General features: G+C 49.0%; 1 protein-coding gene across 1 annotated transcript; it reads right to left on the reverse strand.

The window, feature by feature from the left end:
- Positions 1–3,807: 3,807 nt before the first annotated feature.
- Positions 3,808–10,619, reverse strand: Krt32 (keratin 32). Its single transcript, XM_050157064.1, has 7 exons — positions 10,137–10,619; positions 9,138–9,220; positions 8,815–8,971; positions 7,404–7,565; positions 7,196–7,321; positions 6,268–6,488; positions 3,808–3,937 (listed from the first exon to the last, which is right to left on the reverse strand). The coding sequence occupies exons 1-7, from the start codon at positions 10,617–10,619 to the stop codon at positions 3,808–3,810; spliced, it is 1,362 nt and encodes a 453-aa protein (XP_050013021.1).
- Positions 10,620–13,385: the final 2,766 nt, after the last annotated feature.

Below are 13,385 nucleotides of genomic sequence, written 5' to 3' on the forward strand. Positions count from 1 at the left end.
AACATGGGAATATGTAGTTTTGTCAAGTTATAAAAAATTCTGATGATATATAAGAGAGAGAAAATTTTACTCAGTGTAATTCAGATTCACAAATCATCATCTCTGAGACTTTGTGTCCAACTCCTGATCTTTCACGAAGTGTCACCCTCGGGCCAGATAGTCAATGGTACCAACAGGGTCTCACCCCCAGAAGAAGACTTTTCTCCAGGACAGTGAATGCCAGGGCCAGGCCCAGACTGATGATCTTGGGGAATATTGTGTTTTTGAAAACTCATACCTTTTCTTCCTCCACCCACACTCCAGGAGGACCCCAACCATCTGCGGGAATTTCTTCCAAACATCAAATATGACTGAGCTTTCATAACTTTACTATGACCCTGCCTATGTTTCCTATAAACCAAGGTTAATGAATCTTGAAGGCTTTGCTGTGGGGACAGTTTCTCTGAGAAACCCATACGAGGAACATACCAGGAGGTCCTGGTACTAGTGGGGCATCAATATTTCCTAAAATCCATGCCCATGGCTTCTTGGTTCATCAATAAACAGGATCACAGTCATCTTGGAGGTACCACCCAGCCGTGGAGGATGCTAGTTGCTGGTTTACAGCAGAAAGCACATTCCAGGCCCTGGTCTGTGGGGCTTGGTTTTGTATTTTTAAAACTTTAATAGGCATCTGGGTGGTCAGACAAGTCTTGGCGAGTTGCACTGACATGGGTGTGAAGATGAGGGCCTGGTTGGATTAGACGATATATGCTGGGGGAAAGGAGCCTATAAGAGTCTAGGAGCTGGGACTCCAGGCCTACCTAGGACTCCCTATGCAATTATTCCTGTTCATCTCTCAGCTACAGCTTCAGGGATGAGCTCACCCTGAGCTAAAATATGCAAGGACCTAAAGGGGGTGGTCTCTAGTTTTCGTTGTGTTTTGTTTTGGTTTTCTTCTTCTTTTAAGGAAACTGTTCTTCCAGGGAAGTTTCAGCATCTTGGAGAGAATATATCCATTCTTAGGGAACCAAAGGAGGGCAAAGGGGGATGTTAATTAGGCTGAAATAATAATGAGCCTTAGGTCCTTGGAGCAATCATAAAGAGCTTGGGGATGTGTTGGGCTTGGCCTAGAAGCACTTGGTTTCCATTCTGTCCTGCTGGTTGTGTGTCTGTGAACATATCTTTCCTTCCCTCTGGGTCTTAGACTGCTCGTCTATGGAATGGGAGAGGCTGGGTCCCATGGTCTATCTGGAAGGCTCCTTCTGGTCTGGCAGTCTGGGACAGCTCAGAGCAAAAGCACTTTCTGTGATTGTGAGAACATTCAACTTCTGCATTGTTCTGGTCAGTAGTGTTAAGTAGGGCAAGCCAATTGGACAAAACAGGTCAGGATTCCAGAACCAAAGCTTTGGTATATTCTATATAAGGGACTCAAGCCAACGACGATGTAAGAAAGCTTTAAGGAGAAAAGATTCCTGGTTTGTATACAGTTATGAAGAGATCCAGCTCTCCGGTTGCCCCTCTCTCTCACCATGGAAGTGCACTGAAACCTTACCCACTTACCTATTAGGACCCACATCTAACCTAGCAGTATGTTTGTGTCTCTGCTGTCAGGCTAATGGCCTTGTCTGCCAGGCAGGCGTGCAGGATCATGTCTGGAGAGCCCCCAGGCCGCTATGGGAGCCAGTCCATGTTTCATGATTTCTTGGCAAGGCCAGAGAACAAATACTTAATAAAAAACCTTACTCGCCTCATTAAGAAAGAGCTGTGTGTTCCGAGAGTGAGATCTCGGCTCTTTCCTCCTTTACCTGCCGTGGCCAGTTCATTGCCAAGGTCAGTCCCTCACATAGTGCCTCGCTCTGAGCCCCCTTCATTTCTTCCAGGGTTGCCTTGTTTGCCTTGCTGAAAATCCTGTTAATTCCTTTGTAGACAGTTGGTGTATGGCCGTGCCTCTCAGTCGTCCTGTCTATGCTCTTTGGTGAAATGCTCTAAAATACCACTCTGGTCATGTCATTCTTGGCCCTGTACCCTGCAGCAGGCCTCCCACTGTCGGTGGGAGAGAGAGCAGGTTCTCTATGGACACCCATGGCCCCACACGGTCTTCTCCCCTTTGAGACACTACCTCTTCCTCCTACCCCCAAACTACTTCCTCCCAATCTTTGCCAGTACTTATTCCTTCTGGGTAGGAATTTGCATAGTACTTAAAATAATGATACCATACAGCTAGGCTGGGGTTCAAAATTTTTTTCCTTGCATGTAATCCTGGTCAATGGATCTAATCCTTCCCTGTGCCCTGATTTCCTGTGTCTAAATGAACCAGTCGCAATACCTAATGAGATTGTCATGGGAACTGCTGCTGTGTTCACTTTCATAATATCTTCAGCAAATCCAGACAGATAAACACATACTACGGGCTTCATGAGAGGTGGCGCCAAGCCTGATGATGCTGGTACAGGCTGTAATCTCAGCTACTCGGGAGGCTGAAGTAGAAGGGTGTGTTCAAAGCCAGCCTGAGCAATTTAGTGAGACTTTGCTTAAAAGGTTTTTTTTAAAGGAGGACTGGAGGTACATATAGGTCTGCAATGGAGCACTTGTCTAAGATGCATGTGATCTTGCCTGCAATTGCCAGTAGAGTCAAAAAGGAAGCAAGATAGCAATCACTACTGTTGTTGTTGTGATTGCTTGGTCCTTGCTGATGGAGTGGGGCCTCACATGCTCTTAGCTCCGCCTCCAATTATAAGTGTCTAAATGGTGCATTCTTTTCCTCCACACCCAACAGTAGTTTGCAAACACTGAAGACTCTGAATGTGAACTAATCAAGCAACTCTCAGTAAGTGACTTTGGGCCAGTCTTTTAAACCCTTTGGCCCTTGGCTTCCCCATTAAAAAGTGAACTAGATAATGGTACCTTGTTTATAGGGTTTTGTTTGCAAGATTAAGCAGTGTCTAGAGACCATTGTCTGGTTAGCCAACCCCTACTGCAGAACCCACCTCCAGCAGCACTCCCTGAAGACTTGTTGGATATGTGGTCACATCATGCCAGCTGGAGGGAACAATGAGCTTGGTTTATTAGGGCATTCATCTCCCTCCTCTCTTTATTCTTTTATTACTTGGCTCTGGAGTGGTTTCCTGGTTTAGACATATTTATGGCATGCAATCCTTTTTTAGTAAATATCCCTTCAGTCTGTGGGAACAAGAAGGGCTGTAAGGGAATGGAGACGTGGCTCAGTGGTTTAGAGCACTTGCTGCTCTCCCAGGAGGGGCCTGAGTTGGGTTTCCAGCACCTATATGGTAGCTCATTTTTAACTCTAGTTCCATGGAGAAACCAACACCCTCTTCTGGCGTCCACGGGCACCAGGCATAAATGTGGTGCACATTCAAGCAAGATGAGCAAAACACTCATTTAAAAGCAACTGATATTTTTAGAGGAAGAGGCAGAAGAATGCAAAACATGGGCACTCCCTTCTTGAACCCAAATGAATAAAGCTGGCTCATAAATACACCATCATGAAAGATAAAAAAAAAATGCCAGTTTGCAGGGCCATTGCATTAAGTTTTATTTGCAGTTTCACTGAAAACATGTATGCTCCGAGAAAGCATAGAAAACCAGAAGCATCACCAAAAAAGAACCTTCTGCCCATGGGAATAGAGAAGGCAGCTTTGAAGCAGGAAGGCAAGGGCACTCCCTGTAGTATCAGAACATGATGGTGTCCACTTCCTGGCTCAGCTGCCCCCACTCTTTTCACGGTCTCAGAATTGTCAGGCTTGCTGTGAAGAGGCGCCGCCGTGCCTCAGAACTCGGGTCCCTCCCAATCCACACGCTGAGGCTTCAGTAGCGGCTCTGAAGGCAGGGCGAGCAAGGTACACAAACAGTGCGGGACATACAGACTGAGCGGGACACCCCAGAGGAGGGTGCGCAAGGCTGGCCGGAGGGAGCGGAGCAAGGGTTGCAGGGTAGCCTGGGAGGAAAGGTCACAATGGGGAAGGATTAGTGGAGGTGCCTGTCTCACAACAGACCACAACAGTCCTACCCTCTGAGACACTGCTGTGCATCTCCTCCTGGCTTCCATTGTTTCAATCGTCCCCATCTTTGCCTGTGCCACCTCTGTGGCCTCCCAGCTGATCCCTACCCCCAACTCCACTCTTGCCTCTGCTTCTCACCCCTGGCATATGGGTGGCCAGAGGAGTCTCCAATAGAGAGTAATCTAATCATGTCCCTCCCCTACCGAGGACTTTTCAGTGGCTCCTGCTTGGGCTTGAGACAAATATTAACCTCTTTAACAGATGTGTGTCCTCCTCCCACCTCTCCTGACAGTTCTGATGTCTGGGCTCTAGATTTCTGCCAGTTCCTCCATGAGCTATCCCTCTCAGGCTGTGGAACACATGTCTCCTCTTTCTAGAACTCTCTCCCATGGTCACTCACTTAACTCCTTCTCTGCTTTAAAAGCTCAACTAACTGTCACATCTCCCCTGAACCCTCCCCTATCTCAGTGTTAAACCTCCCAGTGGCACTATGGTTACTTCTGTAGGGATAGTTAATTATCCCAGTATGGTTTTCTCCTCTACCAGACAGTGTGTGCGTGCCCTCTGTGTACCTGGCCTAGAGCAGGCACTTCATAAAAATGTGTTGAAGAAAAAGAAATTTTAAGTTGATGTGGAATGAGTACATGGCAAAAGGATGCTCTCAGAGACTGACAGGCTGGGGAAGAACACCAGAAACAACACACTGGACACTGGGCAGGGACCAAACGGCTCAGGGGCTCCATGTATAGCCTGAGGGCCACATTCAGTCTTAAATTTAATGTGGCTGGCACCTTTTTCCCAATTTTTAAAATATATTTTAAACTTTGAAACTTTTAAAGAGTAGAAAAAATACAAACCCCAGCTTTCCCTTGGCAGCTGGAAGAGCAGCAGCGTGGCCTCTGCACCCTACGTGGTGGAAATGGCCACAGGGGGACAGCACTGCCCTCCTTGAGCACAGCATAAGCTCCCTGGTCCCCACTGTCCCACACAGTGTGCAGATGTGAGCAGCCTGATCTTTGCAGAATGTGAGTTTACAGTACTGGCTTCAGTGGGGTCAGAGTAAAAAGAAAACAAGACTCAGAGTAAAAAGAAAACAAGACTAAATGCTGGACAAGAAGGGCTGAGAAGATGTCTCAGTGAGCGGAGGGTTTAGCAGACAAGTGTTAAGACCTGAGTTGGATCCCCCAGAACCTATGGATGATCAGACAAAGTAGCACATGTCTGTAGTCCTGGTGTTCCTAAGGTGAGAGGGGAGGCAGAGGCAAGATCATCCCCAAAAGCTTGTGGGCCAGATAGACTGGTATGTCATAGTGAACTGAAAACCAGAGGTAGTACTGACCTACGACCACACGTTGAACACATATGCTGTAACACATGTACATCCATATTCATATAGATAGATATGTGCATAAGCACAGAGAGGAATGTTTTTGGGGGGTTGCTCCACCCAATGTTAGCACACCCAATGACCACAACACCCTATATCCACACAACCACACAGATCCTGCTGGTCCTGCTTGCATAACAGTGGGAAGATGATCTCCCCCATTGCTCCTGAACACTGTCCTTGCCTGGTTCCCCCGACTCAGCGCTTCTTGCATCTCTCAGGATAATCTTCCCAAACAGGAGCTTTGAGTTTTCTTTGGCTCAGACAAGAAACGTGTATTAGACACCTGCCCTGAACTGAATTCAGGGACCCGGATCCTATTGTCTCTGCAAGCCAGATGTTTACCAGCCAGTGGGGAGATGAGCAATTTCTCAGATTCTACCATTCGCTCAATCAGCAAAGGCCTCTGATAGGCCAGTGTGTCCATGAATGGGCTCCAGCTGACCATTCCTGCCCTGCTGTCCACCGGAGTCAATCACATTAAGCTACCTCCTGTCATTCCACAGCCCCGGAACTCCTCCCCCAAGGACAACCTCCAGCGGTCTGTCTGCCTGTGCCCTGACGGATGTAACGATCTGAAGGCAGGTGCTTTCCCACCATCTATCTCAGTATCCTTCAAGATGCATGACAGACACGTGGTAGGGTCTTGAAAGGAGTTTGTCAGCTTGCAGTGAAGAAGAATGAACTCCTCCGGACCAGGTTTGGGATGGTGGCCTAGATGTCATCACCCGGCTTCCTTTAGAGCATGCCAGCATTCTGGTGGCCCCTTAATCTTGAGAGACTCTAAGCTCACGTCTTTTAGTACGGGTAGATGCACTTGCATCCTAGGCCCCGCCCAGCCCTATTGGGCCCCTCCAGAGCCTCCCCCCAGAAACTCACTTGCTGTCCTCGCTCTCCAGCAGGCCCCTGTACGTGTCGATCTCACACTCCAGCCGGGCCTTGACATCCAGCAACACCTTGTACTCTTGGTTCTGCCTCTCCAGGTCACAGCGGATGTCAGACAGCTGGGACTCCACGTTGGTGATCATGCATTGCATCTGGGACAGCTGGGAGGTGTAGCGAGCCTCCGTCTCCCCCAGCGTGTTTTCCAGAGAGTCTCTCTAAGGCAAAGGAAAGGCACAACTATGAAGAGGCAGATGCTTTCCATGGGCTGGTTCAGAAAGAGATGAGAAGAGCCAAGTCTTTGGTTCTGTGAATGGCCCCTCTCCTCTAAGCCACGGAAGTCTGGAAAAAGGTCAAGTCGTCTGCTCCAGGCTAAGCATCAGGTATGTGGTAGAACCAGAGTTTGAACCCAAGTCTGCTCCTCTGTCCCTGATTCCTTCTACACAGTTTGGAGTTGGAGTTCACCAAGTATTCTAATACGACACTGTGTCTTTCTGATGTTTTCCCATGAGAGCCCTTAAAAAAATACCCAGGCCCAAGCGACGCCTCTAAGACTCTGGTTCCATGGGTCTAGACTCTAGACCAATAATCCTAACTCCTAGAATTTCCTCTAGACTCCTGGGATTCTCTCTAGGTGTCAGGACTATTTAATCTCTATAGGTGACATTTACAACAAGGGTCTGGAAGGACAGGCTAAGTAGATAACAGGTATGTTGGAGGGATCACGTTTGACATACGATAAGGAGCATGTCCTTTTATCTCTGAGCTCGTTCCCGAGAGAAACCTCCCTCCAAATAAACCAGCTGGGGGTACATCCATGCTGGCTGGATCTGGTTGCCCTCCTATCCCTCCTAACATCCCTGGAAAGCCATGCCCAGGGCTCTCCCAGATCCAGAGCTAAGAGGTACCTGCCAACAGCACTCACCAGGCTATGCTGGGCCTGCAGTTCAATCTCCAGGGTATTGACTGTTCGTCTCAAATCGATGATGTCAGACTGGTAGCTCTGAAGCTGCTCGGAGCTGGTGGCCACCTGCTTGTTAAGCTCTTCCATCTGCAGTGAAGAAAATGGGGAGACTGAGCATCCCTTCCTTAGGACCCTGAAGAGCCCAACCTGCTGTGAGAGATGTGCCCACCTGCATGTTGAACCACTCCTCCACATCCCTGTGGTTGGTCTCCACCATCGTCTCATACTGACACCTCATCTCCTCCAGCATCCTGGTCAGGTCCACGGGGGGTGCGGCATCTACCTCAATGTTAAGGCGGTCCCCAAGCTGTTGTCGAAGGACACCGACTTCCTGGAAAGACACAAGACCCCAGGCAAGTGTGGAAAATATGGAAACTGTAACAAGAGATGATGAAGAGCTCAGCATTGGGGAGCAGGGCTTCAGGGACTGAAACCCGCCCTGCAGAGCCTCAGGGGTCTTCCAGCTCCAGCTGAACACCTGGGATGACACTTCCTGTTAGCTGAGCAGAAGCCAAGTTCAGGGGCAATTTTTGATCCGTTTGGACTAAGACAGGAAACCCACACACCCCTTCTCATTTCCCCATCTTGCTAGCAGCCCTGTTCATCAAGGAAAGAGAGCCACAGAGCCTGACTTGACTTGGTTCGAGGTCCCAATGAGAACAGGCCCCTCCCCAGGCTTGCCTGCCAGAGAGAGAGTCAGAGAGACAGAGAGAGAGAGAGAAAGCTGCCACAGAGGCTGCCCGAGTATGGGATAATGCCTCATTAGTGACTTCTTGGTGCAGTTCCCAACTCTCTGGTTTAAGTGAGATGAGTCAGGTACCCTAGGGCATTCAGTGAGTGCATGGTGACTGATTGTTATTTTACATTTAAGCCTAAGGAAGCCCAGCCAGAACCCAGAGACACTTGTTCATTCAAACCCCAAGTGAAAGGTGTGAGTGTCAGCCTGAAGAAGGAAGACCAAACACCCTTGCAGAAATGGTCCTTGCAGCGTTTTTGGAGAACACGGGATAGAACCATGTCTATGACTTAAGCGTGTGCGCCTGCTATACAGACAAAAGATACAAGAGGTGGACAAGAACAGGGATAGACCAGAGATGGAAAACACCATAGCCCAATCCTCAGAAGAGGAGGAGCTCACCCAGTAGGGAGCCTGATGGAGACAGGCAGTCTCTGTGTCTGTTCTGGAACATACACATCCCAGGCCCACGGCACCACTCTCCCTCTAGGGGAAGGCCCTCACCAGAGACAAATGCAGTTCCTGATAGAAAATTTGACAGTTGCCCTGGTCCATGAAGTTCAGAAGAAAAAGGCATGTCTCTGAGCACCTACCAAGAGGTAGGTGTTTTATACGCAGGGCTTGGATCATATCCAGGATCCATGTAGTATCATTAAATGCTCCCAATAACCCTGCATGATAGTTAGCCCTGTTCCATGGGTGATGGGGATCAGAAAGCATACAGGAATCACAGAAAGTCACAGAAACGATATGTGGTCCACCGAGAAGCTTCAACCCACGTCTACCCAACTCCAAGCCCCATACTGTTCTCCCAGACCAACATCTCCTTTACTCGTCACCTCACCTCCTCATGGCTCTTCTTGAGGCACAGCAGCTCCTCCTTCAGGGACTCTACCTGAGCCTCCAGGTCAGCCTTATTCAGGGTCAGCTCGTCCAGGATCCTGCGCAGGCCATTGGTGTCTGCTTCTACCAGCTGTCTCAGGGCCAGCTCTGTCTCATACCTACAAGAAGGTCAGGGTCAGCAACCAAGGAGTAGAACTGTATGCAGAATTCAAGGAAGGATTTGAAATGCCAGCTCTGTCTAACCCCGTATGAAACCAATAGAGTGCTAACCCAAGAGTGTATGAGGAAAAGACACCCCACCTCCAAGTCCCCGGCCAGACTCACTTGGTCCTGAAGTCATCTGCAGCCAGCTTGGCATTGTCAATGTGCACGATCATCCTGGCATTCTCTGCCTTGGTGCACAGAACCTGCCAACCGAAGCACACAGAGCAAGTCAGCGCAGGATGTAAAGAAGGAAAAGAACGCAGCGAAGGTGTCCTAATTGCATTTCTGTTGCTGTGATAAAAAAGCCCTGACCAAAAAAGTGGCATAGGAGAAGAAGGGTTTATTTGGCTTGCAGTTCCAGTTAGAGTCCGTCACTAAAGGGAAGTCAAACAACTAGTCACATCACATCCACAGTCAAGAGCAGAGAGAAATAGATGCACAGATGTGTGCTTGCTTGTGTGCTTGCTTGCTTGCTTGCTTGCTTGCTTGCATGCATGCTTGCTTGCTTACATGCATGCTTAATCTCAGCTTAATTGTTCCACTCTTATGCAGTTCAGTAACCCTTGCCTAGGGAATGGTACCACCCACAGTGGAATGCGTCTTCCCACATTTATTAACACAACTTAGAATCACCTGGGAAGAGAGATTCACTGAGGTGTTGTCTACATTGAGTTAGTCTGTGGTCATGTCTGTGGAGGATTATCTTAAGATAATTGTGATCCTCCAAAATGCCCCATTATGGATGCCATGAGCAATTCGTAAAGAGAGAGTCCTACACAGAGGCTGTACCAGACCCTTGACCTACATTGTCCACTGAACTCTCTTAAGCACCCCTTCAGATATGGACCATTATTCTCCCCATCCTACAGATGAGGAAACTGGCATCTGGAAAAGGAAAGAGACCTCCCAAAGCTATGCAATACATTGATGATAGACCTGATGGCAGAGCTCTTCCTGCATTCAGGGCTCTGGCTGAGTGTCCAAGTGAGGAGATAGTCCTATGCCCTGGGGAGGTCTCTTTTCCCTGAGCATAGCTGGAAACACTAATGAGATGCATATCTGGAGTACTGGCTTTTCTGGATGCCTCTCCCAGCTGGATTGTTGACAACCCACCCTCACCTTCTGCTGGAGTTCCTCGATGGTCTGGAAGTAGGATTGGTAGTCGGGACACATGGTCAACACCTGAGCCTGGTAGACATCTTGGATTTTGCCCTCCAGTTCTGCATTCTCTCTCTCCAGCTGCCGCACCTTCTCCAGGTAGTTGGCCAGGCGGTCATTCAGGAACTGCATGGTCTCCTTCTCGTTGCCATTGAAGGAGCCCTCGCAGATCAGGCTATAGGTCCCCATGGAGCTGGAGATGCAGCCGGTCGGCCGGCGGTTACTGGGTTGGCAGGAGCTGGACAGGTAGGGCTTGGAGAGGCAGCTGGCTGGCCTGTAGGTGGTAGGCATGCAGATGGAGGACATGCCCTGCAGGGGCTGGCACACATAACCCAAGCACAGCTCCGGCCTGCTGCCCATGTTACTGGAACAGACGGAAGATGGTCGTGAAGAGCTCTTGAGAGAGACTGGCAAGGTGCTGGTGACACAGCAGCTGGATGTCATGCTAGGGAAGTCCCTCCCCCCCAGAAGCTCCCTGAGTATCTACAGACTCCATCCTGCCCAGGCCTTTTTATACTCTTGGAGTGAAGGGGCTCGCACTAAAAAGTCCTCGCTGGAGTGGGAGTGTTATTGTTTACACTCGGTCTCCGAGGAAGCTGATAATTAATTTGTAATTTGGTTTCCAATAAGGAGTTCCTTTCCTCATAAAAGAGGCCAAACTTGTCATTTGGCTAAAGCAGGACTCTAGGTTCCTGTCATTGGTGACCCGGGGGAGAGCATCAAGACACATCTTCAAAGGATCAGTCCCAATACCTGGGCTCTCATTACCAGGGTGTGGCAGCAGGTACAGCCACAGCTTGCCCTGGTTGCCATGGACCTTGCCCACTGCACCCCCGCCTGCACCTGCCCTAGGGAAGGCTGCGAGCCTGCGGAGAGGCAGTTGCCCCTTTAATGAAAGCATTCCATGTGGGAAAAGACCTAACCCCTTCACAAGGAAATGTGTGGGTGACAGAAGCTGCCTCAATACCGTGGTATAATTCAGGAGAGAAAGGAAAGAGGGCAGAGGCTTCAGAATACATACAGCTGATTCTGCCACCTATGGAAAGGACATATCAAGGAGGAGAGAAGGAAGTGAGGACACGAACAACGAAGCAGCTAAGATGTCTTTTTAGTTAAAGGCAAATGAGAAAGGGAGAGGTAAGGCCCTTCTCCTCGGAAAAGCAGTTCAATGCCATGAAAGCCTCCAGGAGGCAAAGACTCTGTCTTGACTCTCCGGGTCCTCCGCTTGAGGATCACGGCCACCATGCAGTGTGCAGCCACTGTCTGTTAAGACTGAGGCTGAATAGCTAGAGCAGGCTCTCCTTTCGCTCTCTGTAGGGATGCACAGGAAGGCTCAACGGGATCCCGGTGCGTGAAAGCCCTGTGAATCAGGTCTTCAAACAGGAATGCTCTGTGCTAAGCCAGTAAACAGGGAGCAGGTGTCCCTAGTTACAAGGCTTGAGCAACCCCTTAAAGCAGGGGTTCTCAACCTCCCGGACGCTGCGACCCTTTCATACCTCATACTAAGGTGACCCCCCAGTCATAAAATTATTTTTCATTATTAGTTCATAACTGTAGTTTTGCTACTGTTGTGAATCATAATGTAAATATCCGATACACAGGATATCTGATATGTGACCCCTGTGAAAGGATTGTTGGACCCCCAAAGGGGTCACAAGCCACACGTTGAGAACCACCGCCTTAAAGCGACATGATGGGCTACTGGTTTTCAGTCCCCGCTGTGAAAGCTGTGCACAGACACCTGGCATGGCATAGCCCCACTTTGGGATTCACTCCTCTCTTAGTTCCTTTTCTTGTTGCTATGACAAAATACCTAAAAAACACAACTCAAAGAAGGAAGGCTTGCAGTCGGAGGGACCACAGTTCATCATGGCGAAAGCAGCACGGCAGCCGGAGCTTGGGGCAGCTGGCCACACTGCATTCCGTCCATAAACGGAGAGACATCAATGCTGGCGCTGAGCTGGCGTCCTTTTAACTCCGTTCAGTACCCTAGACCATGAAATGGTGCTCCACATGTTCAAGGTGGGTCTTCTCGCCACCCTCAAAACTCCAGAAACACCCTGTAGACACGCCCAGAGGTGTGTCTCCTAGGCCATTCTAAGTCCCATCAAGCTCTCTTCACAATATAACGTTGGCATATAAGCACTTGTGCTAGCTTTCCAATCACGTCCTTCAGAAGAGTTGGCCAGGAAACGGAAAATGCCACCCAGCCCTCTCACTGATTAAGAACTCAACCTAGAAATCCTGCCTTCCGATGTGTGCTGTGACCTTTAAAAGTCACTTAGTCTTCCCATGTCTCAGCTTCTGCGTGAAAACCAACTTAAATGACCTCTCAAGGGATGGGGGATACAGCTCAGTGTTACAGTGCACGCCTAGCATGGGTAAAAACATAGGTCCCACCGCCATTCTCATGACCCTCCCCTCCTAAGAGCAAAGAGCTCCCAGTTTGAGCCCTGGAACATCGGAGCATCGTCTCGATGGACTTTAGAGGAGCTGGTGATGTCAGATGGAGAAGGCTTGAGAGCAAGGCCAGCTGCCTGAAATGGTAGGCGTCTACCACCGGAGGGTGTGCAGCTGCTTTCCTCTGCTGGAATTTCATTTTTGAGGCAGCATTTCCAGCAGCAATGCCCAGTTACCTCAGGCTAGCCAAGTATATGAAAACTTATGGAACTGGAGAGATGGCTCAGCAGTAAAGAGTGTTTATTTTTCTTATGGAGGGCTGGAGTTTTGTTTTGGTTCCCAACACCCATGTCAGGCAGCTCACAAGTCTGTAACTCCAGTTCCAGGGGATCCAATGCCCTCTGGCCTCTGAGGGTACCTCCTTGACATGCATATTATCCTATTACACATGTATTTTTAAAAATAAAAAAAAAGCAGGGGGCTGGAGAGATGGCTCAGAGGTTAAGAGCACTGACTGCTCTTCCAAAGGTCCTGAGTTCAATTCCCAGCAACCACATGGTGGCTCACAACCATCTGTAATGATATATGGTGCCCTCTTCTGGCCTGCAGTCATACAAGCAGACAGAATACTGTATACATAATAAATAAATATTTAAAAATAAAAATAAAAAAAGCAAACCAAGAAATCATACATATCAGTCTCAGCTTCAGCTCTGACAGTCGTGGCCAGCAGGACAATCTGATCTCTAGAGCACAGGCTCTGAGGAAGTCTGTTCTGTATAAGTCACAGTCTTCTTCCTGGTGGCGTCA

Source organism: Alexandromys fortis, unplaced genomic scaffold (assembly GCF_014885135.2).
Source record: "Alexandromys fortis isolate MF-2015 unplaced genomic scaffold, M_Fortis_MF-2015_v1.1 scaffold_31, whole genome shotgun sequence".
In the NCBI taxonomy this organism is placed as follows: Eukaryota; Metazoa; Chordata; class Mammalia; order Rodentia; family Cricetidae; genus Alexandromys; species Alexandromys fortis.